At 61.4% G+C, this 17,080-nt stretch overlaps 1 protein-coding gene across 4 annotated transcripts; it reads left to right on the top strand.

The window, feature by feature from the left end:
• The first annotated feature begins 893 nt into the window (after nucleotides 1–893).
• Nucleotides 894–16,246, top strand: Zbtb7a (zinc finger and BTB domain containing 7A). 4 transcript variants are annotated; one of them, XM_075975388.1, is made up of 3 exons: nucleotides 894–940; nucleotides 8,597–9,840; nucleotides 12,100–16,246. In XM_075975388.1, exons 2-3 carry the CDS (start codon nucleotides 8,612–8,614, stop codon nucleotides 12,560–12,562), a joined length of 1,692 nt encoding a protein of 563 aa, XP_075831503.1. In that variant the 5' UTR covers nucleotides 894–940; nucleotides 8,597–8,611; the 3' UTR covers nucleotides 12,563–16,246. The 4 variants fall into 4 exon arrangements, with proteins under 4 accessions (XP_075831503.1, XP_075831500.1, XP_075831502.1 ...); XM_075975385.1 differs by lacking the exon at nucleotides 894–940 and adding an exon at nucleotides 1,717–2,112; XM_075975387.1 differs by lacking the exon at nucleotides 894–940 and adding an exon at nucleotides 1,984–2,150.
• Nucleotides 16,247–17,080: the final 834 nt, after the last annotated feature.

Genomic DNA, 17,080 nt, shown 5'->3' with positions numbered 1-17,080 from the left:
CCTGGCGCGGGGCTACCACTTCCCCTGTGGAGGACCTCCTGGGTTTCCCCTTAGAAGGCAATTTATTAATATAAAACGCGAATCCCGACTGCTTGGGTGTTGAAAGGCATTTTTATTTATATTTTTGAGGCAGAGTGTCACTACGTAGTCCCGGCTGTCCTGAAACTCATTCTGTAGACGAGGCTGGCCTAGAACTCACAGAGATCCACCTGCCTCTATCTGCCTCCCATAGATCCAGGTGAACTGTACTTTTAAAGATGTGTTGGAGACGGGGGGGGGGGGGGGGGGGGAGGGGTCGATGCTTTGATGTAAAAAACAAAATAAACATATTAGGACAATCTGTAAAAAATATTGATAACAGTAATACCAATGAATGAAAAATATCCTAAAGTAAGGACCCAAATATTTGGAGGCTGACATCCCATGCGGTCCATCAGAAGGGGCGGAAGGGGAAACTGAGGCCTGGAGTACGCTCTTACTCCGCCCCCTCCCGCGAGCTGCGGACCCACAGCCGGGTTGTCGGGTAGCGTGGTGGAGCCCAAACCCAGCAGGCCTGGTGAACCGGGATATTGCTTGTCCCCTCCTCTCCCTTCCCCTCCCTCTCCGGACCTCTCCCACGACCGGAGAGGAAATGGGAGAGAAAAAGACACGGGGGTGAAAAAGGAAAACAAGAAATAAAGCTGGGTTGGATCCGCGCTTCCCGACTCCCCACCTCCGTCCTGCTCCGGGATTGCGCGACGCTCCAGCGAGGGTCCGGGTCCACGCCCCACCTCAGCCAGGCCAGCCAGCCGGCTACGGGGAAAATTACAAGGCCTGGAAAACAACCGTCCTTCCCCGCCCCTCGCCAACCCCTTCCCCGCGCTACGCCCCTGGCACAGCCGGGTGGAGGCGACTGTTTTATGTAATCGCGGGGCGGCAGGTTTGCTGGCTGGCTGCAACGGTGAGGGAGGGACCCCCCGAGCTGAGCTGCCACCTCGGGGCCCTGCAAGCCTAACCCTGGGGGGGTCCCTGGCACGGCTTTGGGTAAACTGAGGCCCAGATGGGGTAGATGGAGACCCGACTCTCTGAAACAACTTAGCCATACTTGCAAACAGCTCCCCCTCCTCTGGCTTCGTCGCAGTTTGGGTAAACTGAGGCTTAAGGTGGGGGCTGGGGGACCCAGAGCTCAGATGCAGGTTCCTGACGCTAGCAAATACCCTCCTTCTTCCTCTCCTGGGCCGCTTGGACTTCTTGGGTAAACTGAGGCTCAGGGTGAAGGTACGGAAAGCCAGAGCTCCGAGGCAACTTCGCCGTCTTTGCAACAACCCCATCCTTCTCCCTCCAGTCCCTTGCAACACTTGGGGAAACTGAGGCCCAGGGGAGGGCGATGAGAAATCGTGCCATCGCCCTGGTGGCCCAGGAGAGAGGTGTGGCGGTGGAGGACCGTCACTTCCTCGCCTTCCCCTCAGCTCCCGGGTCCAGCGCGCCCCCCACGCTCCAGCAGTGGGTCCTCCGGGTGCGCACCGCGCTCCCGCCCCCGCTGCCAACCCGCCCCACCCTGCCCCGGGCGTCGGGGGCACAGCTCGCGCCCCCTGCACCCCACCCAGCGCGCACAGGCTGGGGCTGTTTATCTGCGGCCCCCACCCCTTACACCCGAGGGGCCCCTCTTGCCCGCCCCCAGCACCCCGGGGTGCTCCGGGCCGTAGATAAGCCAGCAGGCTGGCACGGCGCCGCGCACGGGGCGGAGAGGTCACGGGCTTGCCAGGGGAGGGGCCGATGGGTCGGGGCTGCGCCCCCCGCCCGCCCGGCACCCCCAAATCCCTAATCGCAGCCGGATCTGCTCTCGCGGCGCAGCCCCGCGGGACGTGGCAAGAGCCGACCTGCAGAGCCTGTTCTGGCCGCGGCGGCCGGGGGGGGCGGGCTGGGCGTGGGGGTGCTGGCGCTGCGGCACCTTTAAGACGAGGGAGGACCCCTCTTGCCCTCGGACAAACCAGGAAGGGAGTCGAGAGCATCATACGGGGCTTTGCGTACTGTACGGCTACTGTAGGGGCAGTGACGCCGCCGCCCGCCCGAGCGAGGTCCGCGCCGCGGGCAGCCCCGATCGCGCGTCCTCCGGGCCCGGGTCCCCGCGAGGTAAGCCGCCCGGGCTGAAGGGGAGCCCTCTCGGAGAGGTGGGTTTTGTTTTTGTTTCTTTCTTTCTATTTTTTTTTTAAATTTCCTTGCAGGGTGGGGACGCGGCCGGGGGCGCAGTGCGCACCCGGAACGCCCAAAGAGAGCAGAGACGGGCTGGATGAGGGATCTGGGGCGCCTCCGCAGCTCCGGGGTTCTAGAAACCAGGGGGTGCCCGGTTACAGCCGGAGGCTAGTGAGGGGGGGCTCCGCCCGGGTCCCTCCGGGGCGAAGGGCACGAGCCTGCGCTCGCTCCCCTCCTCCCGACTCGGGCTGCCCAGCCTCGGGGCTCCGGGCGCGCGGGGCGCGGGGGAGGGGAGCCGGGCCGCACCGCGGGCGGAGGTGGGGGCAGAGGGGCGCGTCGCGTGCTAAGTTTGCAGTAGGGCCCGGGGCGCGCGCCGTTCCCCTTTCCGAGTGGTCGTGGGCAGGCGGGGGGGGGGGGGCTATCCGGGACTGCGCGCAGACGTTGTAGTTGGACGCAGGATGGAGCTCCATGGGGGAGGGGGAAGGGGGCTGAAAAAACAGGGAGGGGGGCTTTGCAGAAAGAAAAAAAAAGCGAGAGGCGGGGGGGAAGGGGTGGGGTGTCCGGGGGGCGGGCGCGGCCTCTCTCGGTTCTCCTGGGCGCTGTAGTTCTTTCTCTTACCTTCAGGGCTTGGCGTCTCGTAAGGTGGTCAGGGAGTTTGGACTACAAGTCCCAGAATGCTCCGCGATGCCACCGGTCAGGGAGGGGCGTTGCAGAGGAGGGGCGGTGAGCGGCGGGCCAGAGGGCCAATGGAAGGGAGAAGCCGTCCGGCGCGGCGCAGTATGAGGGTGGACCCCGCGTCGAGGGGCGGGGTCTTGCGGGAGGGGCGGAGCTTCCGTGGCTCCCTCGCCGGGGGCCGGTGGCGGTCCCGGCTTCCGGCTGCCGCCCCTCCCCTCCTGTTGTGTAACCGTCCCTAGGCCCCCCCTTTGTTTCGCTATTTTATTTTTTTTCCCGTTTCCGTTTAGTTCCGGACGCTCCGGGACGAGGAGAAAGGTTCCTCCGCAAGACGAGACGTTCCCTCCCAGGGGGAGGGTGTGGTGTCGGGGCCTCGGGGCTTCAGGCGAGGCCGGGGATGCGCGGCCTGGCGCGGGCCGGGCCGGGCGCGGGGGAGGTGACGGGCGGACCCAGATCCGGGGTAATTTGCATCGCCCTCCCCCCAGCCCGGGTGGGGATTGGCCGGGCGGCGGCGGAGGGTGGCGCGGGGCCGGGCTCAGCGTCGCCCGCCGGGGCTCGGAGCCGCCAGCCCGCCGCAGCCATCGTCACGGTCGCCGGGGCCCTCGCGCCGCCCGGGAAGGAGGTAGGAGCCGCGCGGCCTCGGGGCCGCCGTCCTGTCCCTTCCTTCTTCCCTTCGTCCTCCTTCCCGTCGCCATCGCCACCACGTGCGCCCCCGCTGCCGTCCCCACCTGGGCCTGGCACCCAAGGGTGCTTCTTTAGTGGCGGAAGTGAGAGAGAGAGACAGATGGCTTCCCTGGTTCCCTCCTCTCCTTTCCCTCCCTTTCCAAGCAGACCTACTTAGCTCAGCACCCGTGAATCACTAAGCCCAGCACCCATGGGTGACAGACTTGGCGGAAACCCTATGTCTCCCCCCCCCTCCTTGCCACAGCTGCTTCCCCCGCGAGGGTGTCTCCGGCCTCCGATGTCAGCAAGCCAACCCCCCCACCTTCCCCCAAGCCCGGGCCCAGGGCGTCACCCTGAGTGGCCGCTCCCACGCTGAGGAGGGGGGAGCCCCCCCCAGGCACCAAGCTGATTACTTGCTATTGGCAGGACTGAGGTGGGAGAGGTCCCCAGGCCTTCCCTCCCTCCCTCGGCTCAGGCTAGGCCCTGGGTTGCAAGAGGGTTCTCTCAGCCTGGGGACGTCTGCTCATCCCAGGGTCACCTCCCCACCCCACACCTTTCCCGGAGGGCCTCCAGTGGCTCCCCCAGCTAGGCCCTGGCACCTCTCCGGGGCTGGGCTCGGGGCTCTGTTTACCGGCAGGCATCGCTGTGGAGACGGCCTGGGGGAGAGAGGGAGGGGGCAGCCTGGGCTGGAAGACAGGCAGGAAACAGGATCCAACCGGGACACTGAAATTTTAATTTGCCGGTCACTTTGGGGATGGGGGTATTTATTATTTAGTTGAAATTGGCCGAGGCCAGGCAGCTCCCTGTTCAGGAAGGGGAGCTATACACCCAGGGTCTCAGGCGTTTGGGGACACTGAGGCCAGAGAGGCAGAGTCCTGTGTGGCCTGGTGTGGGGACGGTTTCTGGGCAGGAGTGCCTCGTCCTTGGTGGCTTTTGGGTGCATTCTGTTCTTTTCCTTGAGGCTGTGTGACCTGTAACTCAGTCCTTGTCACATAGAAGGAAACCCAGGCTTGGAGTGAGGAGGGTTCTGGTAAGCGGGGGTCTTCGAGGCCAGAGGGATAGAGGGACTGGGAGGCACAGGGGATAGACTCAAGGTCATGTCCCTGGTGGTCTCTCCCTGAGGGTAGGGGGTCTTTCCAAAAGTGCCCTAGTGTTCCAGGGGACTCTCTTCCAAAAGATTGGGAGGCTGGTGTCTGGGACTGGATGCCGTAACTAACACCTGTCATGCCTAGGGATCCTGCCCACAATGACATTGAGCCCAGAGAGGGACAGTGAGACTCCAAGGTCACACAGCTGGAACCCTAGTCTGTCCCCTGGTCCCATGCATCTGCCACCCTGGGGACTGGGCACACGGTGGGCAGTGTACATCTGGGTTCCAGGTTTACAGTGCCACAGTTGCACCCCTGGTCCCCAGGGCCTGACGCGGGGAGGGCCCACAACTCTTGTCTCAGATTCTTAACCTGTGTCTGTGTGTCCTCTTGGGTTGGGTTTCCCCAGGGTCTGCTTGGGGCACCCCAGGGTCTTTGCCACCTGAGCCACCCTGGCCTTCCCCCATCACAGGCCCTGCAGCAAGTCAGGAGAGCAAGCTGAGGCAGGGTCTGCAGCCCACCAAGAGGGGCCAAATTCTCCCTCTGCCTCAGTTTCCCTGACTGTGTCCTCATCCCTACTTCCCGCCGCCAACCTGAACAGGTTTGGAGGGACTGATGGGCGGGAGCGACTCTGCCGTCCTGAACTGGCAGAGGGACCCCCGTCCTGCCAGCCCCCCAGGGTGTGAGGGCAGCGCCCCTGTGCCCTGAGCTCCCTGGGGGCTGTGTCGGGGGAGGGGAGAGGCGCCCTGGGAAGAACGAGTTAGGCAAGACCAGCCAGGTTCAAATTCCAGCTGGCTCTGTGGCCCTGGGCCCTGGCCTCCCCTCTCTGATCTTGTCCCCCGTGTGTTGAGGGAGGGGCCCCGGTTCCAGACCCTCTCCCAGCAGTGTCCCCTGTCCTCAGGTGGGATGAGGGTGGTCAGCCCTCCTCCAGCACTGTCTCAGGGTCCGGCCTCCTTTCTTGTCCACTCTGTGGGATCTGGAGTGTGGCCTGAGGCCCGGCCCCTCCATCTGTCCCCTCAGCAGGCTGGGGTTGGGCCACTCACTGGCCCTCCCCACCCACACCCTTCTGGTTAGACGGGAAATAGGCCGGGCCCACCTTGAGCCAGTATGAGTCTGGGGAGGGAGGTGGCGGATTCTGCAAGCCCCTGAGCCAGCCAGGGACCTTCTGGGGAGCATTTGCAGGTGGCTACAGGTGGCAGGAGAGTCTTGCCAGGCCCCCTCAGCCTTGCTTTCTGAGGGCATCCTGGATAACAGGTGCAGCTAAGCTCAGTTCTGTCCATTCAGGGTCCTTTCGGTCTGACTTGGTTGCCCCCAGCAGCAGGAGCCTCACCCCTCCATGGCGGGGAAGGTCTTCCTTTGCACTTGGAACTAGGCCTCACTTCTGGCTTTCCTGGATGAGTGGCACTCGGAGCGTGGGAACAGGGTGGGCCTGGGCCCCACCCTGGAGCTGGGCTCCCCACAGGCCTGCCTGTCCCCGCCCCCACACTCACACACTTCCCACTGGGCCGGCTGCCTTCCTGCCTCTGGCCCTTTAAGGCCCCCCGGGCAGGAAGCCCCTCCCCATTATGGCAATAAATGCACAGTAAATGGCGGGGCCTGAGTGAATCCTGCCTGGCCCTCTGCTGCTCCTTAGTCGGGTTGGGGAGGCCACCCCTGCGCCCCCAATGAATTCCTGTCCAATTAGACCAGGCCAGGCGGGCATTGGCATCAGGTCACAGGGCTCTGTAACCCGTAGGGACCAACCCTTGCAACACAGGCTGGGGAGGGGGCGGGGGCCGCGGGGCAGGGCTGTACCTGCTGCCAGGCTTGCTGTGTGACCTTGGGGTGGCTGCCCACCCTTTCTGGGCCTAGTGAAGGCCAGGGTGAAAAGCCCCAGAGCCCCAAGGGGTTGATGGGCGCACCTGAGCAGGGGTGCGGTGTGCGACCTCAGGCCAGAGTCCCCAAGGAAACTGAGGCCCAGAGGGGCGTGGCCTCCTGCAGGAGCTCACGCAGGAACCCTGGCAACCTCATCTGCCGCCTGGGCCCTGCCCCAGGAATGTGAATAAGGTGGTGGGTGGCAAGTTTTCCGCCCGGCCCCTTCCCAGAAGCCCCCTCTTTCTTCCTGAGGACCTGGAGGCCAGTCCTAGCCTTCACCTGTGTGACCTTGGAAAGACCCCAGCCCTAGGCTTCCACCCCTCCCCCACTTCCAGACCCTTGGTCCTGAGTACCCTTCCTCAGCCCCTGGGGCCCTCGCAGGTACTGTGTGGCCTTGGCTGGAAAGGGCAGCCGGTAGTCCTCGGTGAGAGGAGAAGTGGGGCCAGCAGCTGTCCCCTGATACTGGGTGTGTCAGCCTTCCAGGTGGGTGGAGCAGGGTGTGGGCCTGGGTCTTTGGTTCATCTGACCTTTTGCTTGACCCTACTGTACGGTTGGCCTCAGGAGAGGGTGCCCCAGCTCTCTAACCCAGAAGGGGCCTGCCAGGGCCTGCCCCTTGCCCAGCCGCCGACTCAGCACTGAAGAGCCCCAGAAATCCCACAGAGGCAGGCACAGGCAGGAACTCTTGTGTGGGGACCCCAGTTATCGTTGGGAAGGTCTCCCTGAGGAGGGACATAGGCCTGGAGTCCAGCGGAGGTTGTTGGCGCCCTGTGTGCCCCAGGAGCTATGGCTGTTCTCGGGGCCTGCTCCTCACCTGAGGCCTCCAGAGGCCCAGGGCGTGGCGAGGCAGGTGTCTGCTGGGGCCCTGGGCACCCTGTCACCTTTGTGGGGGGTGGATGTGATACGGGGCTGGCTTCTGTGGCCCCGTGTCTCCAGGCCTGGCCCAGCCACAACTCAGAGACTGGAGCCTGGGCACCTTCGCACTTAAAATAGGGCTCGGCAGCCCCTGGCCCTGGAGCGCAGCGCCTGGTGGGAAGCCAGGGTGGCCGTGCCCAGGGCAGCAGCTAGGCTGACTCATTTGGACTTTTTCAGGCCCTGGGGGCCCCTGCAGGGACACTTTTGAGCCATCTCTCAAGGGACCTGGGTCACCCTGGGTGGGGGACATCTTTGGGGTCACGTGCCCCCCTCCCTCTCCGTGGCTGGCTGTGGCTGGAGGGGACAGGCTTGTCTTGTCTGCCCACATTCTACCCAAGGCCCAGGGCCAGACAGCAGGTGGTGGGAGGGGGTGGAAACCACCAATGGGGGCTCCTCGAAGCTTCCCAGGGTTGTGCCTTGGTCACCCCCTCTGGCCCCCTAGTCCCTACAATCACATCTGAGTCGTCCCTCCCCTGTCCAGGGTGTGTGTGTGGGGTTCTGTTCAAGCAGCTAGCTGGTGGGGCGGGAAGAGAGGGTGGGCGGTGGCCGAGGGGCACAAAGGAGTCTCCTGTGAGGGGAGACCCACCATGGACGGTGCCTCCCTCTTGAACCTCTGGGTGAGCACCAGGCCAGGCATGGGACAGGAGGGCCCCAGAAGCCTCAGGAAGCTGAAGAGGGTGCAGCTTGGGCCCTGTCCCTTCTAAGGACGGCCTGCAGTGGCCCTTGGCCCTACAATGGCAGGCAGGAGGATCTGGAGGAATGTGGGCCTTGTTGGGTGGCGAAGGGCAGCCTGGCTCCCTGGAGAGGGCGGAGGGGTGGGGACAGCGCCAGAGGGTTGCACAAGGCCGTGGGCAGATGAGTCACAGCTGGGGGGGGGCAGAGATGAGGAGGGATGGGGACGGGTGGGACAGCCTGATACCCCTCTGCCAGGGTCCTCCAGGAGTGGTTGCCCATTTGTCAGATGGGGAGACTGAGGCCTGGCATGTGTTGAGTGCCATCCTGGGGAACAACCAAGACAGAAGGCCCTGTCCTGTGTGGGGGCGTGGCCTGGTTGGCAGTTTGGTTTCCCCTGTTACTCACTGGCCTGACTTCACTGTGGGGTCATGGATGGGTGGCCTCCCTCTACAGGACCCAGGTCTGGTCTGCAGGCACAGGGAGTCCAGCCATTCTCTGGTGACACCTTCCTCTACCTGAGGGTCCCCTCGGCTGATAGCCGCCTTTCCCTCTCCCTGCAGGTGTCGGCGGGGAAGATGGCTGGCGGCGTGGACGGCCCCATCGGGATCCCGTTCCCGGACCACAGCAGCGACATCCTGAGCGGCCTGAATGAGCAGCGGACACAGGGGTTGCTGTGTGACGTGGTGATCCTGGTGGAGGGCCGCGAGTTCCCCACGCACCGCTCCGTGCTGGCCGCCTGCAGCCAGTACTTCAAGAAGTTGTTCACGTCGGGCGCCGTCGTGGACCAGCAGAACGTGTACGAGATCGACTTCGTGAGCGCCGAGGCGCTGACGGCGCTCATGGACTTCGCCTACACCGCCACGCTCACGGTCAGCACGGCCAACGTGGGCGACATCCTGAGCGCCGCCCGGTTGCTGGAGATCCCGGCCGTGAGCCACGTGTGCGCAGACCTGCTGGAGCGCCAGATCCTGGCGGCCGACGATGTGGGAGATGCAGGCCAGCCCGACGGGGCGGGCCCCACGGACCAGCGCAACCTGCTGCGCGCCAAGGAGTACCTGGAGTTCTTCCGCAGCAACCCCATGAACAGCCTGCCCCCCGCCGCCTTCCCATGGCCCGGCTTTGGCGCCCCTGAAGACGACCTCGATGCCACTAAGGACGCCGTGGCTGCCGCCGTTGCCGCCGTGGCTGCGGGCGACTGCAATGGCTTGGACTTCTACGGCCCGGGGCCCCCCGCCGAGCGGCCACCCCCGGGCGACGGGGACGAGGGCAACAGCACCCCAGGGCTGTGGCCTGAGCGGGACGAGGACGCCCCGGCCGGGGGACTCTTCCCGCCACCCACCGCCCCGCCGGCCGCCACACAGAACGGCCACTATGGCCGCGCTGGAGAGGAGGAGGCAGCATCGTTGTCCGAGGCGGCCCCCGAGCCTGGCGACTCCCCAGGCTTCCTGTCGGGCGCAGCCGAGGGCGAGGATGGCGACGCTGCCGATGTGGATGGGCTAGCGGCCAGCACGCTGCTACAGCAGATGATGTCGTCGGTGGGCCGAGGGGACAGTGATGAGGAGTCCCGCGCAGATGACAAGGGTGTCATGGACTACTACCTGAAGTACTTCAGCGGCGCTCACGATGGCGACGTGTACCCGGCCTGGTCACAGAAGGGCGAGAAGAAGATCCGGGCCAAGGCCTTCCAGAAGTGTCCCATCTGCGAGAAGGTGATCCAGGGTGCAGGCAAGCTGCCCCGCCACATCCGCACGCACACGGGCGAGAAGCCCTACGAATGCAACATCTGCAAAGTTCGCTTCACCAGGTGAGCAGGCAGGGTAGGACGTGGGGGGGGCAGGGCTCGACTCTCAGGGCCTCCCTGCATCGCCCGCCCGCGTCTGTTCACTGGGATCCATCAGCCTCCACGATGTTTTCTCTGATTTTTTTGTTTAAAGGCGGTGGTGGCGCACGCCTTTAATCCCAGCACTCGGGAGGCAGAGGCAGGCGGATCTCTGTGAGTTCGAGACCAGCCTGGTCTACAAGAGCTAGTTCCAGGACAGGCTCCAAAACCACAGAGAAACCCTGTCTCGAAAAACCACAAAAAAAAAAAAAAAAAAAAAGACAGGGAAAGAACTGGGAAGGAGTTCCGGAGAGTTCAAGGGCAGTCTGGGGCTATTTGTGATTGCATTTGAGCAGTCCAGAGGTAGTTCCTGAGCTGTGTGGACCCAGGGCAGACTAGACCTGTGTGTGGCAGGCAGGGGTGCAGCCAGGCCCAGTGACTCAGCTGTTACCCCCTGCCCTGGGGTTCCCCCAGCCACGCCTACGAGGCCTGAAGAAAGAAGCCATTGTCCTAACTTCCTGGCCCCACCCGGCCCCCTCCCCAGAACCCTGGCCCCCTCCTCAGAGGGCAGGGGAGGAGGGTGCGGCAGGGCTCCGGTGCCCAGGAGTGCCAGGTGGGGACAAAGAGCACCACGGAGGCGGTTGCTTTAGTGGGTGAGACTAGCGGTGGGGAATCTCCGCCCCCGGGGAGTGGCCTGGGGGACCGTGGGCCCCTCCTTTGGACTAGGCTCTGCAGGGACCAGCATGGTGGAGCTCCTGGCCTGCCAGCTGCCACCCAGCACTCTCCCTTCTCACCAGGTGTGCACCTGGCTCCACCCAGGCTTAGGGCTGGCTCTTCCCCACAGAGAAACTGAGGCCCAGGGAGGGGTGCCTAGTGAGGCCTTTTCTCCCGTGGCCTGCATGCTCACCCCTTCTCTGGGGCCTTCCCCGCCCCCACCCCCAACCGCCCCCTCCAGGCCTGGAGCCCAGGGGCCCCTGTGACTCACAGTGAGCATTGAGTAAGCCAGGCCTGTGGCAGCCGGGGCTATAATTACCCAGGCCGGGGCTTGGGGTGATGAAACTGGGGCTGCCTCCCACCCCCTCCCTGCTTCTGTGTGGCCCCTGTCCTGCTGTGCAACCCCAGGCCATCCAGTTCCCCCTCTGAGCCTTCTAGGGAACTCTCCCTTACACATCTAGAAAATCGTTAAACACTGGTGTGCTGGGTGGGTGGGGCCTGTGCAGGGGGACTGCCGAAGAAACCCCCAATAGTTGATGCAGATCTTGGGAGGGAAGTACAGAGGGTGGGGTGGGGTTCACCTCATGCATGTTCTCTTGGTACAGCTGAGGCAGAGGACCGGTGGCTTTGTCCTTCTGGCGGTAGGGAGCCATGGAGGGCGCAGGGGTGGCAGCCTGGGCTGTGCCAGAGATGGAGCCCAAGCAGGAGCCAGGTGCCCAGGGTTTGGCAAAGGCAGAGGGGCCATAGGGCCTGAACAGGGGTTATTGTCCCTCGTGATCAAAGACGCCATCTGGGTTGCTGGAAGATTATGAGGGGAGTCCATGCCTCAGAACAGGACAGACAGAACTAAGAACTGTCACACAAGTCAGCAAGTGAGGGCTGGGAGAAAGTCACCATCTCAGTGAGTGCACCCCCGGGCTCTGCGGGACTGTGGTCCTGCCAGTTGTCCCAGCACCGGGCTGTGTCTCAGGTACAGGGGCACAGAAGGGAAGCCAGCCAAGATGCATGTGAGGCTTTGGGGTGTGGGGAGCTGTGGAGCAGGGTCACTGTGAGGGTCTAGGAGGCCCCAGAGGGTGGCTGGGGTGCTGCTGTCCTTCCATGCATGTTTTTGAGATGTAATACTTTCCTTAGAGGGTCTCTCAAGGTGTAGACCAGGCTGTACAGAACTGACTGTAGCCCAGGATAGCTCCAACTCACACAGAGCCACCTGCTTCTGCCCCCTAGTGCTGGGATTAAAGGCCACCACCTCCCGGCCGGCATAAAAGTCTTTCTGGGCCAGAGCACCCATAGCCCTGGGCCCCTTTTCCCGGTGGCATTTTCAGGGCCTGACATCCAGCAGGTGCCGAGTAAATCAGTACTGTTGTGCGAAGGGGCACACCTGCGCTTGCCCGCCTCAGGAAAGGGAAGGTGATTTGATTGAGCTTAGCATTTTCCTGGGGTTGCACAACAGTGTCCCTTAGTGTACAGGCTTTGGGTGGGGCTGGGGTCTTCGGATGCCTGCTGACTGTGCCCCCACCCACTCGCCCGCAGGCAGGACAAGCTGAAGGTGCACATGCGGAAGCACACAGGCGAGAAGCCGTACCTGTGCCAGCAGTGCGGTGCGGCTTTCGCGCACAACTACGACCTGAAGAACCACATGCGGGTGCACACAGGGCTGCGGCCCTACCAGTGCGACAGCTGCTGCAAGACCTTCGTGCGCTCCGACCACCTGCACAGACACCTCAAGAAAGACGGCTGCAACGGGGTTCCCTCGCGCCGCGGCCGCAAGCCCCGCGTGCGGGGTGTGCCCCCCGATGTCCCCACTGGGGCCGCCGCACCCCCCGGGCTCCCCGACACCCCGCGCAATGGCCAGGAGAAGCACTTTAAGGACGAGGATGAGGACGAGGACGAGGCCAGCCCCGACGGCTCGGGCCGCCTGAATGTAGCAGGCAGCGGCAGCGATGGTGCAGGTGGCCCTGCTGTGGCCACTGCGGAGGGTAACTTTGCAACCTGACTCATATTCAAAACAAACCAAAACCAAAACAAACTTAAGAGAGAAGAGAGAAAAAACATACCCACCCTAGCACCACAGCTGTCTGTCCAGACGCCCTCCATCCATCCACGCGCGGACCTGTGTGCGTGTATATATCCATGGCCGTTGTGGGCACGCCTGCCTTTCACAGATTCTTAGGACGTGGCCGCACCCACTCCCGTGCCCCTCGCCCCTGTCCGCGTGGGGTCCCACCCCGGGGGCCTCCCTGCCTGCTCCTGGCTAAGGTGAGGGTGATGGGGACCCCCAGGACAGGCGCCCGGCTCCTTGCTGGTTGGTTTTAGGGGTCTCAGACAGACCTTAAATGCTTTCTGTCCACTGTGAGTGGACGTTAAAATGGTCCCCGGCTCCCCACCCTCCTTCCTCAGGGCACTTACTAAAGAGGGGGGTGTCCCCTCGGCCTCCCTGCTCCCGTCCCGCCTGTGGCCTCGCACCTCTGCACACCCCTACCCTGGCCACCACTGACATACAAGTCTATTTATTCCCAAGCCTGGGTGGCCAGAGCTGGGATTTGGGGGGCCGCTGGGGTCCCGCCACCTTCTTTCACGGCACTTACACCTGGTGGGGTCCTCGGGGCCACTGCTCAGGGCGACCCCCCCGACCCTTCTGTCTCCGCTAGCCTGACCCCGCCCCATGTTCAGAGATTGAAAATTCGTCTTCACCCTGCGCCCCACTTTTTAAAGCACTTTTTAGATCTATTTCCCCTTTTCCTCCTTAAAGACAGTTTATATAGAGATATATATAGAGAGATATATATAAAATATTCTTTTCCTCAGAGGAGCCGGCAGCAGGCAGCAGTTTTGGGGGGGTGTAGCCAAGATCAGAGGGAACCCCAGGGACTCAGGCAGGGACAGGGGAGGGGGCAAGAGAGGCCACAGCTTAATGTCACAAAACAGCAATAAAACCCCAAGATTTTACTAAATACGAAGGGAAAACAAAAACTTAAAAAAAAAAATCAGCTAAAGCGGCGACAGCCACGTGGGGATCTTGGCACTTTGTAACTGAACGGGTACTTTTCATTCTTAAGAAAATGTTTACAAGTTGCGCCCAGCTTCTATGAAAAATTGGAGAGAGAGCGAGAGAGAGAGAGAGCGAGAGAGAGCGAGCAAGCAGTGGAAAGTAACTAAGTCAATTTATTTTTGTATAAAATAAAGAAACCCAACCCATTGCTCCGGCAGAATCCACGTGTGTTCCCGAGGCTCAGGGCGGGGAGGCCAGGACGCCGTGGGAAGGGACCCAGGGTCCCCGAGTCTGCCAGGCCCCCTTTCCCCAGCCCAGTTGATTTTCTCTTGTCTCTGTTGGAGACCACAGGCCTGGGAGCCAGGGCTGCTGTCCCCTTCGGCTCGCCAATTTGCTTCCCAGCTCAGGGATGTCCCCGAGAGAGAGGGAGAGAGGGGCTGGTCCCTGGCCAGCCAGACCCCACGACTCCTGCCCGGCCCCCCCTTCCCGTGTGGTAGTACCTCCTAGGCACCCCCTTTTTACTCAAAGGCACTGACTGTAACCCAGGGGCCGGCACCTGACCCCCCACGCCCCCAAACTCTGGCTCCTCCCCAAAGGCCCGGTGTGACCGAGCCACAGGCCACGGACAGGGGCCGGGGTTGGGGACGATGCTGCCGGGTGCCGGCATGGGTGGAGGTGCCCCGTGTGTCTATTGACAAATGTCTTGTTCTTTGGCTCTAAAGTAAAGGGAAGCTCGATAAGAAGGCCACTTCCAGTCTCTAACAGAGAGGTTTTCCTTTTCATCCCCTCCCATCCCGCGAGCCTCCCCAAATGTCTCAGGATCCCCCTTGGGGCCAGCAGAAGGGGCAGGCCCAGGGGCGGGGTGGTGCTGGCCTCCCTTGCACCCCACTCCCATCGAGAGCTGTCCCGGGAACCGGGCTGTGGCCAAGCAGGGCCCAGCAGTCCCCACTGCTCCACCCTCGCAATAAAACCAACCTTAATCACATGTCATCCTGGCCAGTGGCCACCAGACTTGGGGCGGGTGGAGCCCTTGGGGACTGTGGTGGGGGGTGCCCCATAGCCCGCCAGCGACAACGCAAACCCCCTTGGGAATTGCACTAAACCCTTGCCCCCAGCTCTGCGCTCAGCTTCTGCCCACCCACACCCACCTTGCCTTAACCACCAGCCCTTCCTGGGGGGCCGCAGCCACCGCATGGGCCCATCGCCGGGACAACCCCAAGGCCCGCCCCCTGCTCCCCATATTGCAATCACACACTGTATATAGAATGTGGATCGATTTTTACAAATTTTTATTTAAATTAAGGCCGTGATAAAAGTTGCCAAAGAGAATTGTGGAATTCACTAGAGGTTTGAGCGGAGGGTGCTGTAGAGAGAGGTTTTGTTTGGTTGTTTGGGGTTTATTTTTGTGTGTGTGCTCTTTTTTTTTTTTTCTTCTTTTTTTTCTTTTCAAATGCCTGGTACCAACGACAAAAAGCAAAAAAATCGGAAAAAAGATAACAAACTTGTTACTTCCATTATGGTGAATTTTCGTGTGTTTGAGTGAGTGAGAGAGAGAGAGAGGGCCCAGCCAGGGGGGTTCCGGGGACCCCAGGACTGGGGAGGGGACTGGCCTTCAGCTGTCCCCAGCCTGTGACCTGAGCATAGGCCACGCCTGCTGAGTAGTTGCTGCTCTTTGCCTTCCTACCCCACTGGCCTTTCGAGATTAAGAAAAAAAAATAAAAAGGCAAAAAAATAATAAAACTGAAAAAAAAATCTATATATATATCTATATATATATATAGAAACCAATGAATGTAAATGACAGACCTGGCCCAGCCATGGCCCTGCCAAGCTGGGCTCGAGTGGGCCGAACCAAAGCGGGTGCCCTGGGGTGGTCACTCAGGAGGACCCCTCCCTCCAGCGGCCACCACCCTGTCACCCTGTCCGAGCACAGTTGACCTTCCTCGGGTGCTCCCGTGGGTCCTCTGGGTGGGCGGCCGGGGGACGCTCCTGCTGAGGCAGCACAGGTGGGCATCAGGCCGGCTGTCAGGGACTCCTGGGTGTCCACAGTGCGAATTGGGATTGTAAATGGGGACACAGGCTGAAAGGAAAAATAGAAAAAAATAAAAAAAGGCAAAAACCGACAAAAAAATAAAAAAGAGAGCAAAATCCTATTTTTTGAGAAAGAAAGATATTTATATTTGCAGTTTTATTTTAAAAAGTTATTTAAGCTGAGGAAACAGCCTTCCCGGAGTTCGGGGTGGCTGGCACCGGACGGGTCAGGGGTCTTGGGGAGCTCCTCACCCCAGGAATGATTATCTCAGTTCAGAACTAGCTCGCACTAAATATTGACTTATCTTGGTGGGGGCACGGGGTTCAGGAGACAGAGGGCCAGGGGTGCCCCGCCCCAGGTCCAGAATGAGGTGCCTTGGATTTTTAGGGCCCAGGCCTGGTGTGTAGGGTCCGGAGCACAGAACAGACATTCCACTGACAGAATGTAAGAATCTTTATAAAGTAAAGTGGGGGAGGCAGAAAGAAAACAAATCAATTGATTTAAAAAAATGCACTTTTTGGGGGTGGGGGGACAAAATTTAAAAGTAATAAAAAACATACAAACAAAAGATTATGAAAGAAATCCGAAAAAATAGAACTCATTTTCTTGTACATAAAAGAAAAACCCAACCACTAAATGCAGCCTGTTACGACGTCTCCTTGCCTGGTCATTGTGTTCTGTCTTGGTTTTTTTTTTTTTGGGTGGGTGGGGGAGTGTCTGGGAGACACCCAGTATCTGCCCAGTTTCACATGCCCTGAGGGTGGGGCCTGACAGAGGGACCCAGGGGGTTCCAGGGTGGGTGTTAGGTTTTTCCAGGCAAAGATGGGTCACCTGGGCTGGTGACCTCAAAATCCTGGGTGTTTCAGGCCCTGGTGGCCTGTGCCTGGACAATAGGAAGCCCCCAAGTTGCTGTCCCCAGCTGGTCTCCAGTGACCTTATCGGGCCTAGGGGGCCGGAAACCTCAGCTGGCTGTGGACAACTTCCTGTCCCCAGGAGGAAGTGGGAACTGGGGCCCTGTCACTAGGGAAAGGGGATGGGGTAGGCATGGGGTATCCAGGGCAGTGGAGCCGTGGATGGGTGGCGTGCACTTGGGTCCCGGGTGTCGGGAACCCACTAAGTCTGCCTGGACGTGTGCCCACCGGAGTGGCTGTTGCTTGCCCTGCAGGGCTGTCTGCTGGACGGCTCCAGGCCGTCCATTCCCAGATGGGAACCATGGGCGTTGCTTGGGCTCTCCTGGCCAGTGTTCCCAGGCCTGACCTGAGCGGGACAGGCTTCTGGGCCTAGAGGGTGCAATGCTCACACATGCTCACGTGTAGGATTGGCTCTATCGTGCTGAGGTTTTCTGTTAGATCATACTATCTAAGGCGCAATGCTCACACATGCTCACGTGTAGGATTGGCTCTATCGTGCTGAGGTTTTCTGTTAGATCATACTATCTAAGGCTTGCTTGCATGGTCCACCAGCCTCCTCCACTTGGGCGGTCACAGCAA

Source organism: Microtus pennsylvanicus, chromosome 6 (assembly GCF_037038515.1).
Source record: "Microtus pennsylvanicus isolate mMicPen1 chromosome 6, mMicPen1.hap1, whole genome shotgun sequence".
In the NCBI taxonomy this organism is placed as follows: domain Eukaryota; kingdom Metazoa; phylum Chordata; class Mammalia; order Rodentia; family Cricetidae; genus Microtus; species Microtus pennsylvanicus.
This window is presented reverse-complemented; position numbering and strand designations above follow the sequence as displayed.